Source organism: Rhamphochromis sp. 'chilingali' (assembly GCF_963969265.1).
Source record: "Rhamphochromis sp. 'chilingali' genome assembly, chromosome: 1".
Lineage (NCBI taxonomy): Eukaryota > Metazoa > Chordata > Actinopteri > Cichliformes > Cichlidae > Rhamphochromis > Rhamphochromis sp. 'chilingali'.
The window spans coordinates 67512034-67532774 of record NC_137929.1 but is presented as its reverse complement, the minus strand read 5'-3'; the positions used below and the strand labels follow the sequence as shown (position 1 = coordinate 67532774).

The following is a 20741-nucleotide window of genomic DNA, read 5'->3' as shown; positions in this document are numbered from 1 at the left end:
AACATAATAGACCCATTTCTGTAATGTACTCACATATCTATATTATTGCTAATATATATTGTAATATATCTATATCACTAAAGCACTTCTGGATGGATGCAAACTGCATTTCGTTGCCCTGTACCTGTGCATGTGCAATGACAATAAAGTTGAATTCTATTCTATTCTATTCTATTCTATTCTATTCTATTCTATTCTATCACAGCTCCATGAACTATTCCCACAAACATCACTGAGCCTCAGACTTTCTTTAACAGGCCTGACAGACCACAATGATCCAGCTGTTTGTGTTCATGTGGCACATTTATACGTTTTATTTCAAATCTACTTCACATTTTATTATCTGATATCGGCGACACACGGAGACTTCCTGTTAAACAGAAAGTAAACTTTGTGCGTGGGCGTGTTTGGAGCTGCAGGTGTGTCCAGCTGTGGGTTCGTTGGGTCAGCAGAGGATTTAACGGGACTTTGTGTCGGTTTGTTTTTAAAGGAGGATGAAGACGCTGGTGGTGCTCCTGCTCCTCATGAACGGTAAGAAAGTCTCTGTTTAACCTGCAGCAGCTCCGCAGACAGTCCTCTGTGAGCGGAAGTGCTACACTCAGGTGCAGCTCGCGCCTCTGACGTCATGGAAATTCACACAGTGTTGGAAATACAGATGACGAGGCTTTAATAGTAAAAGTATGAGAGAAGGTTAGAAACAGACCAGACTAACAGACTGTGGACTTTGTAGTCACAGATTGGACACTTCCGGTATGGCCGAGCTAGCTAACCATGCTAACGTAGCCTCGTGTCTGCGCTGTTTCCGGTCTGAGCCGAGCTCATTCAGCCCTCTGAGCTCCGTTTCTCCGCACTAAACACAGCACAGGAGGGTGTGGAAGCTCTCCGTTGTTATTCATAATGGTTGTGGAGATGCTCGCAATTCTAATTAAAAAAAACAGCAGCGTTGCCGGAAATGAGATTATGGATAATTTTTTAATAATTACACTACTCTTTTCTTAAAAAATGAACATCAGATTCCCCTGGTAAAACAAATAATCACTACATTCTCAAAAGCTTCAGGCTTAAAGTTAAATTTAAATAAATGTGAACTACTGGCGTTAAAGGAGTGTCATTCACAATTACTGTACGAAAGAATATTATTAACCAAAATGGATAGTTTATCTAGATTTATATATCCAGCTTACTCTTTATCAATATCAAATAAAGTTATTAAAACAATTAATAGCTTGAATTTTAATTTTATTTGGAGCAATAAGTGATTTGGTTAAATCATACATTGAAGCTGGTGGAAACGCAGTTGACTTTGATATAATGAATGGTGTTTTGAAACTTAAATGGTTAAAATCCTTCCTAAATAATCCACACTCCATTTGGTTTTTTATACCAAGTAAGGTCTTTAACACACTGGGGGGCATCGATTTTCTCCTAAAGTGTGACTTTGAAATTACTAAGCTACCTGTTAAACTCTCTGAATTCCATATACAGGTCCTTCTTTATTGGAAAATGTTATTTAAACATAATTTCACTCCATATAATAGCCCAATTTGGAACAATAGATATATACTGATGAATAGAAAATCTATTTTTATTCAAGATTGGTTATCTAAAGGTGTTTGGGCAATTGCCCATTTTGTAGATGAGGAAGGACATGTTCTAGGACATCAAGATTTTTGCCAAAAGTTTAATATCCAATGTTCTAAAAGTAAATTTAATCGGGTTTAAAATCCATTCCATTGTCACTTAAAAACATAGTTGTAAATGATATAATATATTCTGACATCTCCCCCAAGTTAAGGCAATTATGGTTTTCAGTTTTGTGATGTTAAAAGAAATAATAAGTTTCTAAGATCTTCATTAAGGAGTCTTTATTCTCCAAATTTACTTAGACGTAATTACACATTAAAAGATTTCCAAAGGGAAGAAATTGAAAGAATAAGAACTGATTATATCACCTTCCCTATCCCTCCTAAAGGGAAAGAAGTCCAATTTAAAGTTTTGAATAAAATTTACCTGACAAATAGACTCCTTGGTGATAGATTCAAAATAGAAACGGGTAATTGTGTATTTTGTGAAACAGAAGAGGAGGATTTGGACCATCTATTCTTTTTGTGCAATTTTATACAAATATTTTGGTTGGATTTTCATACCTGGCTTTATTCCAGTGGGATTCAAATTACCCCATTTACCTTAAATATGATAATGTTTGGAGTGTTTTTGAAAGAAAAGAAAGCTAATTATGGTGTTAATGTGTTATTAATCTTGTGCAAGCATTTTATACATAAATGTCGTTTTTTTAAGACCAAACCAACACTGGCTTACTGGAAAAACAACTGAAACCTGTTGGTTAAATCTTTGACTTTACTTAAAAAGAAAAAGGCTGCTTTTTTTGTTTCCTTTATGGAAGATTTTGATTTAGTGAGTTAATAATCTGTTAAATTATGTGACCCCATCTTTATAGTTTCTTTTTCCTATGTATGAACGTTGCTAATATGTAAGGAATGTCTATTCTCTGAATGTATAATATATGGTGCATTTTGTTTGTATGTTAATTTTACTAAGAAAAAAGAAAGAAAAAAAAAACACAGCACTGTGCACCTGATCAACGGTGACAACAAACCGGAAATAAACACGGTGATATTTGGAAATGTAAATCTGTCTCCAGGCTGAACAGAAATGTCAAATACAACTTAGTAAACCAGGTGAACAATTAAATAAAAACACTAAAAGAGCATAAATACATAAACGAAAGCAAATAATAATAATCAGGAATGTCTGTGAAGGTTCTCAGTCATCGTAGTCTAAGGAGCTTGGAAAGAAAAACTCTGGACTTTAAGTTTCCTTGAAGACGTTTCACCTCTCATCCGAGAAGCTTCTTCAGTTGTAGTAATAATAATAATAATAATGATAATAATAATATTAATAATGAATAGAATTTTTAAAGATACCATTATATTCAAGGAATTAAAAAAGACAAATGTGGTATAAAAATGTTCTGCTGTTTGAGTCCCAGCTTCATTTGAGTTTAAAAAATGTATTCTCAACAATTATTTACACACGGATCACTATATATATGATCTATTTAGCCTTTGGTGCATTAGGGAATTCTAAATAATCAAGTTACTCTTTACTCTCATGAGAGGAGTATCTGTGAACAAGACACAAGAACAAAGTGATGCAGGATTTAGACGTTTATACCACAGCTGCATCTACTGGGAGGCTGAGGGGAGCACTGCTGGCTGTCAGTATTTTTCAAAATATAATAATGTTTTTGTGTTTGTCTGATTTTCCAACAGAAATACAAAATGATGCTGATTAATAGTTCTGATTATATCCAAAGAATGAGCTGGATCAATGAGTCTGAAAGATCTTCCACTTGATTAAATTTCTCTGTTTTCCATCCATGGAGATCAGGATCCTGGGTCTTTAACTTCATGTCTCACAGGTGGACCTTCAGTCCACCTGTCCAGGGCTGGGTGCTCCGGTGTGTACTGAGTCACTCCCGGCATCTGCTTGGTGTGGCCTGGCCCGCTTGGCTCTGTCGGGCCCCTGCTGAGGTGTGTGTGTGTGTGTGTGTGGGGGGGGTCCTTGAGTCTCAGGACTCTGGGCCTGGTGCGTGGTCTGCTCTGGCATAGCCGGCTGCCGGCGGAGCCTGCTGGCTCGTCGCCGGGGCCCCCTGGGGCTTCTACACTGTGGGGCTCTCGTACTCCGGGGGCATCTAGATGTCTGGGGCCTGCATCTCCTCCATGCCTGCTTCATCTCCTGGGGGGGCTATGGCTCCACATACCTACTATTAGACATTTACATGGTGAAACCTTCTGAACACAAGCACGCACACACAGGTGCACACACACGTACTCACAGACACACACTATCTTGGTTGGCTGCTGCCTCTAAACGTATCATGTAGTCCTGTGTGCTGCTCAGTAACATTTAATGTTATCATTTACTGGTACTTGTACATATCTTGGTTGTTGCCACGGTTTCTCTGTTGTTGGTTTTGTGCAGGTTTGGAGCAGAGCCTCTGTGTTTTTCTTCTCTCCCTCTGCTTCTGTAAACTTCCTCACTAATTTCTTTCTTCTTTATCGTTTCAGTTCTGATTGTAATATCTCAAAATAAAGAATCCTAATAAATTTCTAATAAAATATGACTCCCATTATAGCAAAAGCAGTAAGCAGCAGCACTTGGCAAAATAATTCTGTTGGGCATTTTTAAATGTTTGGAAACAGAAATGGGCAATTTTATAATTAGTAGAGTCATAGATAACTAGGAAAACAATCACAACACATCATCTACTCAACATAAGCAACATCTCACAATGTCCACAAGGGGTCACTGCAGACCCAGAATTGGCTAAATAGTAGGGGTGCAACGATATTCGTATCGATATTGAACCGTTCGATACAGTGCTTTCAGTTCGGTACGCATATGTATCGAACAATACAACATTTGTAATTTATTTTATCAACTTTCCTTCTGACGATGCTGTCTGTGTGGAGCGCTCAGTGAATCTGTGTTCGACTACTCCGCCTAGGCTGCACTGTCGAGCGCAGATCCACTGAGCGCTCCACACAGACAGCATAGTCAGAAGGAAGAGCGCAGGGCAAGCTAGCGAGACAGAAGTTAAGCTCTCCTTGCAACAGGCAAATTGAACCTCATTCAGACCTGGCGTTTGGAATTATTTTGGTTTTCATGTGACGTATGACCCTGAAGGTAAGCGAGTCATGGACTAAAGTAAAACAGTATGTTGGATGTGCCACGCAATGCTCAATTACATGGGTGGGAACTAGTGTGTTAGCGCAGTTAGCTCGTTAACGTGTTGGCCGTCTAGCCCCATGCACGGGGCTATCAGGGGTAGCTCGTTAACGGAGATTTGCCGTGTTGTGGCGTTAAGGTCATTTCAACGAGATTAACCTGAAAGCACTAGTGGGAACACAACGAATATGACTGCACATTTACGCCGACATCATCCTAGTGCAAAGACAAAAACAACAAGCATGCATGCTACAAACTTTACCCGAGTCATTTAGACAGCTGTTAGCACATGATTCTCCTTATGGGGACCTGACATGTTTAATATGCTGCTGAGAATATAGCCCAGAAGAAGCGGATAGTATAGCTTTTATTTTGGAAAGAGGCATTTCTCTGTAATAAACTCTCTTTTCCAAAGATGAGTGATTCCTCAATCAGATACAGGGCTCGCAAAATCGCTAACCCAACGTCCTGGAGCTAGCGATTTTTCCAGTCGGGCTACCAAAATCTATCTCTGCCCTGCCCGTCGGGCTATTGTAGGAAAAATATATGTCAATGCTTTTGCATTCTTTCGGAAATGTAGCTGGGTAATTATGTCATTGGCATCGGTGAGCCACTGTCAATATGTGACATATTGAAGTCGCGTTTGAATTTGCGCTTGTTTTTTTGCTTTCACTTTGCAATCGCGTGAACTGAGAGCGACAGCACTGATCTGTGAGTGATGATAATTTGTGCACCAATTCCTCTGACATTGTCTTATTAATCGTTAGCTTACTATGCAAACATGACAAGTGAAATCTCCCGCAGCTTAAACATGTGAGAGGTTGATCGCGCAGAGAATCGCTGAGCTTATGTGAGTGCGTGTGTAAAAGCAGCAGGATATATATTTTAGTTCTGCTGAGCCAAATAAGACAGGTCAGGGTGAAGAAGTGACAGCCAAAGAAAAGCTTACCACAAAACGGAAAAGTTATGACAAATCAGACTATAAGGCAAAAAGAAAGTGCAGCTTTATGGTTTCATGGACAAAAGAATTTCTGTGGCTGCAATATGACGAGCTAAATAACCAGGGCTGCACATAAGTGGTCCGCAGGTGCGCATTCGCTGTCAAAATAAAAAACACGCACAAGGGTTAGGGTTAAATTTAAAAACTGTACTTTTGAGTTAAAATATATATTTATAATTTTAATAAATGACAAATTAAAAAGGCATGAACATTTTTTTGTATCGAAAAAATATCGAACCGTGACACCAAAGTATCGAACCGAACCGTGAATTTTGTGTATCGTTGCACCCCTACTAAATAGCGCATGTCTTCCAAGTTGCTAATAGTGAGGCATAAAAATGGCAAGCTAGCAACAGCTAAAGGAAACCATAGAAAAGTCCTTTATTCCTCATCCCGCTGATTGTGGTCATTGCAGGAGATTACAGCCAGATTATAATCAGCATCATGTTAATGAATCTGCCAAAGTAAGAACACTTACAGATCCATCAACTCACTCAGTCACACAAAACTGCATCATAGCTGCGTCACAGCAGCTCCTTCAGTCATTCCCACTCTGTGTGCTGAGCACGTGACCACTGGTGCGCTTGTTTCCTTTGGGTGCGCTTGATTCTTGCTTCTAGACATCCTGAGGCCGAGTCAGAGCAGGAAGTTGGAACAATGTTTGTATTTTTGTGCAAAGCTAACTGACCCTTGTGCTGTATTAACATAATGATAAAATCACATCAGTATATGTGAGTACAAACTTTAGTCTAAGTTTTTATTCTAACTGTATTCAGCTTGAACCAGAAGAAAAAGAAGGAAAATAAAACTATGTTTCTATTTCCTGTTGCTACATTGTAGAGGGCGACTTTGCCTCTAAACAGGAACATGTGTACAGTCCTGCATCAGCAGCTTCATTCTTATACAGACCTTTCTACTCTGTGTGTTAAACTGAGCTCTATGTTTGCTACATAGCAGTCAATGAATCCAGTTTTTACACCACAGTTAAGTTAATGTAGTTAAATCTGTGTATTTGTAACTCAAACATTCAGTGTTTTAAACAGAAACCTGACTTTGACATATTTAAGTTGGTATGAACACAGTCAGAGCTGCTGCTGCTTTTATTGTTCTGTTGCTTTTTCAAAGCTTTCTGTGCAAATCAATAGAAATATTTATTGTTGCATCTTAAAGCTGCCAGCACAGCAGCAGCATGAGGAGAAGAGTGTTTGCTCAGGAAATACACGGGTCCCTGAAGAGTTCAAACAGGAAATATTCCTGCATTAAATCTGCAGTTCAATCATCAGCAGATTACTGTCAGTGTCATCTGTCACCAGGCAGGTTTTAACAGGCGTGTAAGCCACATATTATTATAACACCCTTTTATATTTGGATGATAAACACATTTAGTTGTGTTTGGTCTTTAACTTGTGCTCAGTTTCCACAATGAATTCATGATGGAAATCTCTAATAAACTATCAAAATAGACACTATTTCCCACCACACTCTCTGTTGGTGGCTGGTGCCCCCATCCTCTGGTGAGTTGGTGGTTCTTGGTGCTCGGGTGTGTTCTGGCTAATGGCTGCTTGGTGGGGCCTGGCCCCCCTGGCTCCATCACACCCTGGCTTGGGGGTGAGGGGGTCCTTGGGTCTCAGATCTCTGGGCCTGATGGGATCCTGCAGGCTCCCTGTGACTTCAGCACCATGGCTGCAGTTTCTCTGTTGTCTGGTTTTGTTGTGTGTGTGTGTGTGTGTGTGTGTGTGTGTGTGTGTGTGTGTGTGTGTGTGTGTGTGTGTGTGTGTGTGTGTGTGTGTGTGTGTGTTGATTGTTTTTGTTTTGTTTGTTTTTCTTAGGACAGGTTTGCAGCAGATCCTCAGTGTTTTTCTCTCCCTCTCCTTCTGTAAACTTCTTCACCAATTTCTTTCTTTCTTTTTCTTTTCTGTTCTGATTCTAATATCTCAAAATACAAACTCCTAATAAACTTCTAATAAAATATGACCATTACAGCAAAAGCAGTAATGAAACTTTTTGCCATGGTTGCACTGGTGCAACTACCAACTTTTTTTCTTAGGCGCACACAAATTTTTAACACCTCAGTTTTATATGTGCACTTTTTTTTTAAATTGCTGTCCATACAGTCTTTCCACACACACCACAGTAAATTCAGTGCATCGTGTTGTCAGCTTTACTGTGTTTTAACCAGGGAAACTGGTCAAGCCACTCTCTTCCAAATGTAAACACTTTCCCCCCATTTACTCTCAGTGGGCTCTGAGTTGATTGTCTGTGGCTCATTATCTGATGCCGTTTGATCCCCTATTCAATTTGATTCAATTTTTCCTCAGACAGTCATAAATATTATAATTCTGATCATTTATCTGCACTGACACTTGTGAGACTTCCTCAGAGGTGTAAACATCACAGCAGATGCCTTTGTGTCAAAGTAACTGAGGTTAAAACACAGAAAAACATGAAGGAGATTTTCCTGGCCTGACAACCTTAAAAATATTCTGCAGTAGAACAAAAACTGAAGAAAACCATGAATCAACATATGAACATTACTCTTCTTTTCTTCAGCAGCATCAGGTAAAGTTACAGAGGTTTTATTAGAGACAGCCAAGCATTTTGCAGTTTGGCATCATTTTAAAAATTTAAATTTCTCCTGTATTAAACAGCAGAAAAGAGGCTTTCTTGTCGGAGGTCATTTAAAAACCCAACAGCGGTCGACAGAGCTGTAAGCAACGGTAGACTGGTGCGTAAAAATCTAATAAATAATGCAGAAAGAATTTTGGCTTCTGAGAGTTGCAGCTGTGTATGATGTGATCATCAGGCACAAACTAAGATATACAAACAAAATCATTTGTGCCTCAATCCAGACACAAATAAAAAATAACATGAAGTATTTTACAAATGTTTGAATCCAAACTTGATTAAAGATCATTTAAAGACACATTTTTGCCTCCACAAATTTTCCTGTGTCTGAAAATATTTGTTAGTTTCAGTCCCTGACAGAAAATTAAATATACCTGACACACACCTGTGTACGTGTAGTTTTACTTCCAGTGAGTCACATTTAGTGTGAGCAGCCAAACATGATGGCAGACTGCCACAGATCACTGCTGAGGAAAGAGGAGGCGTTCAGCTTCCTCATAGTTTCACACCTGCATGAAGCAGCCTCACCCTGACAGCTTCAAATCACTGTGTCAGCTGATCACTTCCTGTCCTGTGATTGGCTGAGCTTCAGGCCTTCTCTCAGTCAAACTGGAAACAGGGATTGAGACAGTGTGAGGGTTTGTGGAGTGCCACAGTGCTGTAATGAATACTGTAGTGGAAGAAGTTCTTTCACACTCTTCATCCTGGAGCTGCTTTATGTCCATGATCTGCATGGAAACACATCTATGGAGAGGAAATCCAGCTGCTGAGGGTCACATCTGCATCGTTGTAGCTACAGTGGATGTTTCAGCGTCAGGACTGAAGGCGGAGCTTTGTGCGTGTCAGGGTGAGGCCGCAGCAGCCGCCTCCACCCGCAGCGCTCGGGCGTGAAACTAGGAGGAAAGCCGACGTCCTCCTCTTTCCTCAGAAGTGATCTGTGGCCGGCCGGACTTCATTCCACAGATGTGCTTTAACAAAGTGTGAAGCTGAACTCTGAGCTGTGACAGTGAAGCAGTGTGAGAGTGTCAGTAGATGATCAGCAGAGGAAAGTGAAGCTGCTGTGAGCTGATGTCCTGAAGGGCTTTTAAAGAGTCTCTGAGTTTGACAGGAACATGAAGATGTTTGTGGTGTTTGTGATCCTCCTGCACGGTAAGTACACCTTCCTCTCTCTGCTCTCATCATCAGCTTTTCTTTCATCTCTCTCTCTTTAATGTGTTGAAGTGCAGCAGGAGGAGATTTCCATCAAACACTGGATTCTGATTCAGATCAAACTAACAATCCAAAGCAGCAACTTTCAAATCTCTGGATTCTTCTTGGTGGCTTTCAGATGAGCTCATGTTACAATCAGCTGCTGTGTGTGTGTGTGTGTGTGTGTGTGTGTGTGTGTGTGTGTGTGTGTGTGTGTGTGTGTGTGTGTGTGTACATTTTTAGACATCTTTATGAGGACAGAAATTGTCGTGCCACCATTCTTGTGGGGACCAAATGCCCGTCCCCACAAGCTTGAAGGCATGTTTGAGACTCAAAATGTGGTTTTAGTCTCAGGGTTAGAATTAGGTCAAGGTTAGGTTTAGTCATTCACTTTTGTTGGTTACAGTCAGCGGCCTTTGAAAGCATTACGTCAATTAGATGTACTCACCAAGGTGTGAGAATATATGTGTGTGTTGTTGTGCAGGCTTGTGCCTTTTTTATGTTCATCTGACTGAACAGTAATTTCATGAATGGATCACAGACTTCAGGAAACTGTTTGACTCAGTTTGAGTCTGTTTCTTCTGTTCAGCCACAGGTCTTTAATGTGTGGTCCAGATTTCAGGTGTGCTGTGACATCTCCACCACAGAACACCTGTCAGATCTGTAGCTGAGTTATAAGTGGGCAGATTAGGTCTCTGGGCTGTAGCTGAGATCATCGTATGCTGTGTAGAGACTGTTGTGATGCTGTGGGCGGGATAATATAAATTAGTGTATAATATATAATGACATATATTTGTCCAGCTGTTGTAGTGGCAGGGAGACTTTCAAGTGTCTGTGTTGGTTAATGCTGCTTTAATTACTATATTTGGTGGACAATGGAGACTGAAACAATGTTGTGCAAGTTTCTCTTCATCTGCTTTATTACAAATTATTCTTAAACTTTTTTTGGAAAATTCAGTTCAACATGGCTGAGCCTTTGGCTCAGATTTAATAACTAAAGGTTTCACCTTAAAGCTGGTGTATTATACTGAAATCTGTGATCATGCATTCTGAATTGTTAGACACTACAACAGGTCATGCAGGTAAATGAGTTTCTTTAAAAGGTAACATTGCAATTGCAAAGCATCGTCTGCACAGCATCATGATTGAGGGCTGAGCCCCCCCTAAAAACCTGGAATCACTGGTGTTACACACGAGTACTGAAAACTCAAATGCCTAAATGCTCTCCAAGCGACCTGACCGTTGTCTCCCCAGCAGAGTCGCACAGAGAGAGAAACAGTGTTGGTGAAGCAGAGGTAAGCAGAGTCGCTCTGACACATTGCAGATGATCAAACTACGTCAGCACCACCTGATCCCTCTCTGTGTGAGTCGCACAGAGAGATGTTGAAAATAGCAGATCAGCACTAAGCGATGTAGAAACCTCTTCCTAACATGTAAGCACACATCTCTGCTGTGTAGTGGCTATCACCACCCACCCAGCACATATATGTCACTGTGGTGCTGGATGGAGCAAGATTTACTGACTGTTTCTCTGCAATGCCGATGTGGCGATGATGGGAGGTGCTGTCTGACATTGTGCTGAATGTTTAGATCCACCAGCCACACTGATAGTTAAACGATATAAAGACATTTTTATATTTAAAATAATCGCTCTACACAAACACTAGGCTGTACCTGGAGAGGACGATATGCAGCTGTCAAAGGTCACATTAAGCTGTTGAACCAAAACAAAACCTAATGTTAGCCGTGGCAACAGTTTTTACTATGCAGACATCAGTTAATTCACACATTTACACAGAGTCTCAGAGTCAGTCTGACTGAGCTCCTTCATAAGGTGGATTAACTTTAAGGTCTTTGTTCTATTTTCTGCTGCAGTGATGGACTCTGGATGCTTGGATCTGATCTGTTTGAACCACTGATATTTTTTAAAAGGGGGAAATGTAGTGAAAGCTTCACCTGTGGAATAAGAAAAACCTATTTACAATAACAAAACATTTCTATTTGTACAATAAAACAAGACTGTGCTTTGCAGTCTAACAGTTCAGCTCTAATAACATCTGAAGACAGAAGATCTCATTATTGACCTGAGGACAGATGTTTTATGTCCTCTTATATTTGTGTGGACTCCAAACTCTGAAAGCTCTCTGAGTGAACTGAGGCAGCGTTCATGTTTCTGTCTCTGTGTCCTCAGTTTCCCAGCATGCCTCTGCTCTGGAGGTGTATGAGGGGGTGGAGTCTGTGTTGCTGCTCTGTCAGGACACCTCTGTAACTACACGTCCAACTCTAATGTGGACACGCCACGACCTCGATCCTCCAATCGTCCACCAGCGTAGCCTCAGAGGAGATGAACTGAGAGCCCAAAACCAGCGTTACAGGAGAAGAACGTCCATGAAGACGGACTCTCTGAGGACCGGAGACTTCAGCCTCACTCTGAGGAACCCCATCACCTCTGACAGTGGCACCTACACCTGCACGATCACTGCATTTGGAAACACACGGACACTGACAGAAGTAGAGCTGCAGGTCAAAGGTCAGCAACACACTATAAAACCTGCTGTACATACAGGTCAGAGGTCAGAGGAGACGTGTTGCTGCCCTCGATTTCAAACTGAGTAAATATTTTTCATATTTCCTATAACATAAAATATAAACATTTTATATTATTTTTTTCAAATATTTTTTCTATTATGAGTAACTTTTGGCTTTATCAATCTTTACGTTCTGTTTTTATTTAAATTTAACACACATACTGAGCATCCCTGGAACTGATGCGCTTTTCTGTTCTATTGTATTTAATTCTATTCTATTCCAGAGGTGCTTGAAGTCCTCGTGGTTCAATTTTAACCTTGATTCGGTGCTGGTCTAGTGTAGCAGAAACAAATGGTGTTTAAAGTGTAATCCAGCATAATTTATGAAGGTAGAACAAAGTGAACAATGAGATATTCAGTAACTCTTCAATAATTATATTTTCCTGCAGTTATGTTTAAGACAGTTTACTCGGTATTGTTCCCTCGTGATTCTTATGCTGACAAAATCTATTACAAATGGTCTCTATTTAGTCATGTGACCTGCACACAGCTGATTCATGTGTCTCTGCGTCCTCACAGTGTCCCACCAAGTCTTCACCCTGGAGGTGTACGAGGGGGCGGAGTCAGCCCTGCTGCCCTGTCACATCCCGTTTGTATCTGGACCCTCCACAGTGGTGTGGAGCCGCTACGACCTCAATCCTCCAACCGTCCACCAGCGTCAGCAGGAAGAGGACGAGCTGACAGATCAAAACCAGCGTTACAGAGACCGAACATCCATGAAGACTGACGCTCTGCAGACTGGAGACTTCAGCCTCACTCTGAGGAAACCCCACATCTTTGACAGCAGCAACTACACCTGCACCATCAGAGTGACGGGAGAAGAACCCAGACTGACAGATGTTCAGCTGCAGGTCAAAGGTCAGCAGCACACTCCGATACTTAATAATAATAATAATAATACATTTTATTTTAAAGCACCTTTCAAGACACCCAAGGACACTTAACAATAAATAAAACACATAATAGAACAATGACAATGAAGAAAAATAAGAAAACAAAAGCACAAGGTAAAATAAACAAACAATAGGTTCACAGTGAATATGCAGATTTGAACAGATGGGTTTTGAGTTGAGATTTAAACTGGGAAAGAGAACCGATGTTTCTTATATCTGGGGGTAGAGAGTTCCACAGCCTGGGAGCAGAGCAGCTGAAAGCTCTGCTTCCCATGGTGGTGAGGCCGAAAGGAGGGACAGCAAGCTGGATAGAAGAAGATCAAAGTGATAGTGCTTAACAGGTCAGAAAGCTGAGGAGGAGCAAGGTTATGAAGGGCCTTGAAGGTGAGCAGAAGAAGTTTGTACACTATCCGGAGTTTCACAGGGAGCCAGTGAAGTTCCTGAAGAATGGTGGTGATGTGCTGGTAGGAGGGGTTCTGGTGATAATGCAGGCAGCAGAGTTCTGAACCAGTATGAAGCTTATGGAGGGATTTATGGGGGAGATCATGCAGAAGAGAAATGCAGTAGTCAATACAGGAGGTAACAAGACTATGAACAGGAATGGATGCAGACAGGGTGGAAAGAGAAGGACGTAATCTGTTAATGTTGCGTAGATGGAAAAAATAGGCAGAACAGGTCAGATTATTGATGTGACATATATAGGATAGTGAATTTAGCGCCAATAAGGAGGATTTCATTTTCATCCTCATTAAGCTTAAGGAAATTAGAGCTGAACCAGGTTTTAAGTCAGATAGGCATTCTGGGAGGGAGGAATCAGGCCTGCAGGAGAGATCTAACTGGGTGTCATCAGCAAAACTGTGAAATTGAAGATCAAATTTACAGAAAATGGTACCAAGAGGGAGGATGTAACTTATGAACAGAAGTTGGCCTAAGAATGAATCCTGGGGTACACCAGAATTGACCGGGAATAGATGAGACCGGAATGATTTAAGGTGAATAAACTGGGAGCGGTCAAGGAGATATGATTGAAACCAGGCGAGGGGTGTGTCAGTGACGCAGAGAGGGGAAAGTCTGCTTAGAAGGATGGAGTGAGAGATGGTGTTGAGGTCAGATCCAAAAGGACGAGGATGTTGAGAAGACCAGAGTCAGCTCCGATTAGAAGATCGTCAGTGACTTTAAGTAAAGCAGTTTCTGTACTGAGACAAAAACCAGACTGAAGTCTCTCATAGATGTTATTATTAACCAGGTGTGAATGAATGAAGTGGAGCTGCAACTACTTTGTTGAGTATTTTAGCGATGAAGGGTAGATTAGAAATTGGACGGAGGTTGTTAAAGTTGTCTAAGGAAGGTTTTTTCAGTGAAGGAGTGACTGAAGCAATCTTGAATAAGATGAAACTTTATTAATCCCTCGGGTGGGTTCCTCTGGGAAATTCAGTTTCCAGTAGCAAAGCACTGAAATAAGTTATATACACATATACACATACATAGATACAGAATATACAATATGGATAACTAGGATTGCTCATTTGAGTGAGTATATTGCACAGTGGTTATTGCACAGTCAAATATAAGAAAAAGGACAAAACAAAAATTGCAAATATTGCAAATATTGCACAGTGTAGAAAAGCCCCTACAACTCAGTTGTTCCCCCCTCCCTTGTCCCCCTGTCTCCCCTCCCTCTCCCCTCCAGAGAGGAGTTAAACAGTCTGATGGCGTGTGGGACAAAGGAGTTTTTAAGTCTGTTAGTTCTTGTCTTTGGGAGAAGCAACCTGTCACTGAACAGACTCTTCTGATTGTTTATGGCCGTGTGCAGAGGATGCCCAGCATTGTCCATAATGTCCATCAGTTTCTTTAAGGTCCTCTTCTCTGCCACTGTCACCAGAGTGTCCAGCTTCATGCCGACCACAGAGCTAGCCCTCCTGATCAGTTTCTCCAGCCTGGATGAGTCCTTCTTTGCTGTGCTGCTCCCCCAGCACACCACAGCATAGAAAAGGACTCCTGCGACCACTGACTGGTAAAACATCCTCAGGAGCTTCCTGCAGATGTTAAAAGACCTCAGCCTCCTGAGCAAGTACAGTCGGCTTTGGGATTTTTTATACAGGTGCTCTGTGTTGCATGACCAGTCCAGTTTGTTGTCCACCCACAGCCCGAGGTACTTGTACTTGTTGACCACCTCCACCTCCTCCCCCTCTATCTGAACCGGCAGTGGACCTTCTCTGGACCTCCCGAAGTCCACAACCAGTTCCTTAGTCTTTGAGGTGTTGAGTTGCAGGTGGTTTGTGTGACTCCATGTGACAAAGTTCCTCACCAGACTTCTGTACTCCTCTTCCTGATCATCCCTGATACATACAAAATGACCCTGAGAATCAAAGTGAGGAATGATGCAGCAGCCTGGTCCATTTTGTCCTCAGTAGTTTGTAAGGTGTCCTCTTGCTTATATGAATGTCTGACAATGTTGGGACTAATGAGACGACAGGAACTGCTTGGTACAGTTTCCTATTAGCATAATAAACATGGGTAAATCTAACAGTCCTCTTTTACGCCCACAGTGGGACAAACTGAGTGAGAACACACTGCAGGACTGAATGTGTGTCAAATATCCACGCTAACGTCAGGGCAGCACACTGATCAGTGTATTTGTGCTGGAGAGCTAGTTAGCTAGGACCGTTATCAGACAGAGGACAGAGTGCTCAGTCTACTGCTTTCTAATTGGTTGAGCTCTACTTCCAGCTTCTCCACCCTTCACTCCACACTGCAAGTTACCATATAGTGTGGTATAAGTCAGTGCATGAATTCGTAAATTAGTGACTCTAAAGAGTCCAGTGAAGCCGTTATATTCACAGATCTGAGAGGTTTTAATCAGAGTTGTTGTTGTAAGTAAACAAAATTAAATAAATATGAACAAATTTTGAATTACAAGTTTGCAGCTCTCAGTATATTTGTGTAAATATCAATCTGCACATTTCTGAATGTTCTCAGTAACTCTGGAAATTGAAACAGTGTGCGAAGCATTTTTACAAGTGAGCATTTCTCACATTTAGCAGCATGTTTACCATCATACTCTCAGTTTTTGTTTTGTTTTTATCTTTTATCTTAGAGTTCACATTAAGACATACGACAGTATGCAGGTACAGAGTTTTGGAGGTGGGCTACAGGCTTTCCACTCAAGTTAGACATTAAAAAAGTGCTTGTGTTTTATGCTTCTTCCACTGGATTATATGTAAATGACTGGATTGAGTCCTTTTGAGTGGACTGAGCCCACAAATAGCTGGAGCTCGGTCACTTCTGTGGTCACTTTCTGTCTTTTTTAGTCCTGATGAGACATGACCTTTGTGACCTTTGTCATCACTCAGTTAGTTTCCTGTTCTTTTCTCAGTCTGATGTTGTGTTCACTGCTCTTTCAGTTTGGTTGTGGATTTTAAATAATTGATCCTGTTGACTTCATTCTTTGTTACAGAGCCGTACATGTTCCCAGCTGAGGCCTCGGTCCTCCTGGCCTTCCTGCTTGTTGCACTTGCTGTCATTGTGGGTCTTTCAGTATATGTGAGGAGATTACTCAACAAAGGTATGGTGTGTGTGTGTGTGTGTGTGTGTGTTTTAACTCCTGTTCACACAGTTACTTCCCCATGTTTCACCAAAGCTCTTGCTCATGGGGGTCATATGATTGTTGGGATCTTAGTTTTCTTTGTATTATTGTGGGGTCTACGTTACAATACAAAGCTCTTTAACACAACTGCAGTTGTGATTTGGCGCTGTATAAATAAAATTCAACCGAATTGAACTGAACATTTTAATCAAATTAAAATGTTGAGAAATCAAACCAGCTGACCAGTTTCAGTTTCAGTTTTATTTGTCATATGCAAGTTAGCACAGGGTCAACATTGCAATGAAATGTGTTTGACGAGCAGCAGTCACTCAGCAGCATGGTACAGTAGGAGAAGATATAATAAAATATAATAAAAAAAAAAAAAAATAGAAAAATAGTAAAGAGCAAAATATTAGAGAGACGTGGTCAAAGAGAAAAGATGACTAAATATATATATGTATATATAAATATAAATATATGTACACTAGTGATTAAATAAAATCTTGAAAAGAAATATGACGGGGGGCAGATGGGATATTGCACAGGAATGAGCAGCAGAAAATCACAGTATTGCACTTTTAAATATAAATATCAATGACAATAAAGTGGAGTGATCGGTGCAGATTATACAGAGTACTTGTGAAGCTGCAGGGTAGCTTCTGAGTGCTGTGTTGTGTGTGTTTAAGTGTTGTGGTTGAGGTGTCGTATGGCTTGGTGGTAAAAAACTGTTCTTGAGTCTTGTAGTCTGAGCAGACAGACTCCTGTAACGTCTGCCAGATGGTAACAAGGAGAACAGCTGATGTGCTGGGTGGCTGTGGGCCTTGATGATGCTGTGTGCTCAGGCCAGGCCTGTGGACTGTGACCAGGCCAGGTGGACAATAGAAAAAATCGTTTTATTTGTTGTTGAGTTTTCAAGTTAATGTCTAACATCTCAGAGTCAGCCCTTCAAATGAATTATCACTGTGTCTTGGTCTTTGGTTTATTGATGAGCTGGAGGTAATTACAGCTGCCACTCCTCCTCCTTCTATTCAGTTTAACTGAATGGAAGAGAGGGAGATGTGTGACTGAGCTTAGTTGAGTGATGAGTCTTACTGGAACCAGTCAAACATGTTTTCACTTTAAAAAAAATGCTCATGCTGTGCTTTGTTGTCCCCTCAGTCCCCCAGGTGATGGCAGATTCAGGGGTGGAGACGGTCTACCTACTTTGCAAAACTACAGCTCACCTACCTCATGATGCTAAAGTGGAGTGGAAGAAGAGTGACATGAAGGTGCACGTGTATGAGAACGGCTCTGACCAGCCTGAAGAACAGCACCAGGATTACAGAGGCCGAACAAAGTTGAATAAAGACCTGCTGAAAACTGGAGACCTCAGTCTGACCCTGAAACACCCCACAGAGGCTGGAATCTACACCTGCACCGTCTACAGCAGGAAGGGAAACATCCTGCTGAAGAGAAAGGTGGAGCTGAAAGTCAGAGGTCAGTGCTGTAGATACAGGTCAAAGGTCAGGGCGATTGTTTAAATCTCCTTGCATTTATGTTGAGTGATGCCACTGTGACACCCGGGCCTTGTTCTCTGTATATGAAAGAACTTTTAGCCAGATCAAATAGATGTGAGTGATAGGAATCACTTATGCTTAGACAAAAGTGTTTGCATGAATGTGTGTGTGAATGGATGAATAAGGCATGAAGTAAGAAATTGCTTTGATAGCTGAAAACTTAGTAGAGAAGCATCAAATATTTTCCATTACAAGCTACACGTGCAGCTGAGAGGAAATAATTCACATCTATAATCTGCTTTCACCTCTTAAGACAGAAATTTTATTGGTCTCTGCCTTGAATAATTTTGGATAATATGATATGACAGAAACACCAGGAAAAGAGGATTTTACATAAAATGGGTTCACCTTCAGTTCTTCAGGTTCCCCCCCAGCATTGTCCCAGTGCCACTGGCAGTGCATGCCCAAACCATCACGCAGTGTTACAGGTGATGCAGTATACTTTGTATCATGAGCTGTTCCACACCTTCTCCATACTTTTTTCTTCCATAGGCCAATCAAGCCTTTGTATTCTTGAGGGTGATGAGTGGCTTTCACTTTGCAGTGAACCCTCTGTATTTACTTTCATGCTGTCTTCTGTTTATGGTGGACGTGGACACCGAGTCAGGTTTTTGCAGGAAACAATAAAACCCTGTACTTGCTGGGCTGTGGGCCGTATCGTGGAGTCTTAATCTGGTTGAACTTCAGGTATTTTATAGGAAAGATGCAAATTGTCTGTGAATCATTTTCAGTATCGTAGCAGCCGAAGTCATTACTGAGTAAGTTCTGCTTCAGTCATTTTCTGCACACTGGACGTTTCACTGTTTCACTGTTCAGCTGTCTTTACATGTTACCTATAAAATGAACACAGTGATAAACACACTGATACTTTGATCCGTACAATCAAACTGTGGAGAGCACAGGCATCATGTGAGCTTATAAACATGGAGACGAGCTGTTCATTCAACTTGAAACAGAAGAACATGAAACAATCCATCAGCATCCACAACAACACTCACACTCAGAACAAGTTTCTTTTCTGTTCACTTTGTAAAATGTCTTTTACTTTGTGAGCAAGAGTCCAAAAACTTGCTCAGACTGTCAGCAGATTTTCACAGAGTCGTCCCAACTAGTAGAAAAGCACCAAAGCTTTCAGCTTCTCCAGTGATCTCCACCTGTGCAGACACACATGGAGGTTTCCAGCACTCATTAATACATGTGGCCTCTTACTGTTAGGACAAATAATTCATTTAGGTTTGATGAACGTCGGCCTGAATCCACCTCCCACCACCAGGAGCTGAATAAGCAGTTATAGATGTAAATAATCTGCTTCTTTATCATCTGAGACCCAAAAAGTGGAACGTACAGAGCTAAAATCATGTGTTTGATTTTTGGCTTTTACAAACAAGCCATTACTACCACACTTCCTCGCCACTTCATTAGGTCCACCTTGTTAGTAATGGGCTGGAGCCCTTTTTCCTTCAGAGCTGCTTCATTCTTTGTAGTACAGTTTTAACAAGGACACATTTTCACCATGTTAACATGATAGTGTCACACAGTTACTGCACACGTGTCATCTCCACATCATGATGCAAATATCCACTTCCACCACAGCTACAGCTGCTCTATTGGATCCAGACTTGGTGGATTTGAATCCAGTGAAGTGATTTTCATGTTTGAAGAACTGCTTTGAGATGATGTCAGATTTGCTTCTCCTGCTAGAAACATCCACACCAACCAGGTATTTTCACACAGAGCTGCTGCTCACTGGACAGCTTCTCTTCTTTGGACCATTGTCAGTGAACCCTGGAGGAGGCTGTGGTCAAATCCCAGCACATCAGAACAAGCGTGCCCTGTTCAGTCATTTCAATGAGCTTTCTTACAAGGATCCATGTGCAAGTGACATGAAGCTGCAACAGTTTTACAAGCTGTGTTACAAAATGAATGTCACAGAGCAAACTTGGATATAACACTATAAGTCTTTCCTCTTTGTTTCCTTAGTGCAGCTTTAATGATCTCTGGTTACTGTGGGCCCATTAAAAAGTGTGGACGTGTCATTTCCACAGAACATTTCACAGACAGTAAGATAGAAGCATAACTTCATAAATATAGTGTTTTAAATGCACATGCTGGAGCTCACAGTGATGCTGCTCTGTGACAGGGTTGTGTTGTTCACACTGTCATACTTGGTTGTCTTGGCGACAGACTTTCTGGTATCTCTTCATAATAACTTGTACCTGTGGGTCACATGATTCAAATCTTCTACTCTGCCACCTCCAGGTCGCCTCCTGTCGTTGTGTCATGTCTCCATCATCACAGCCTCACTAGGCTGTAAAGCTTCATGTTGACTGTAGCTGCTGTCCTCCTGTCACAGATCACAGCTGATACATGTGTGCACCCACTCCATCCTGCTATACTGTCACTTCACCTCTTTTGGACTTTGCTGCTTTGTATGGAGGACTTCATGTATTTAAACTGATCCACCATCACCACCTCCACTCCTTCATCTTCACTGTCGTGTCTCCAGCTTCTTCACACACACTCTTCTCTTCAGAGCATACCTCCACCTGTCCA

The 20741-nt window shown here is 41.3% G+C and overlaps 1 protein-coding gene across 1 annotated transcript; it reads left to right on the top strand.

The window, feature by feature from the left end:
* Positions 1 to 414: 414 nt before the first annotated feature.
* On the top strand, positions 415 to 20179 carry LOC308409885 (uncharacterized protein; the record flags this gene model as incomplete). The annotated part of the gene is made up of 6 exons (XM_080902885.1): positions 415 to 531; positions 11757 to 12095; positions 12673 to 13011; positions 16504 to 16611; positions 17791 to 18108; positions 20169 to 20179. The coding sequence occupies exons 1-6, from the start codon at positions 495 to 497 to the stop codon at positions 20177 to 20179; spliced, it is 1152 nt and encodes a 383-aa protein (XP_080759011.1). The 5' UTR covers positions 415 to 494.
* Positions 20180 to 20741: the final 562 nt, after the last annotated feature.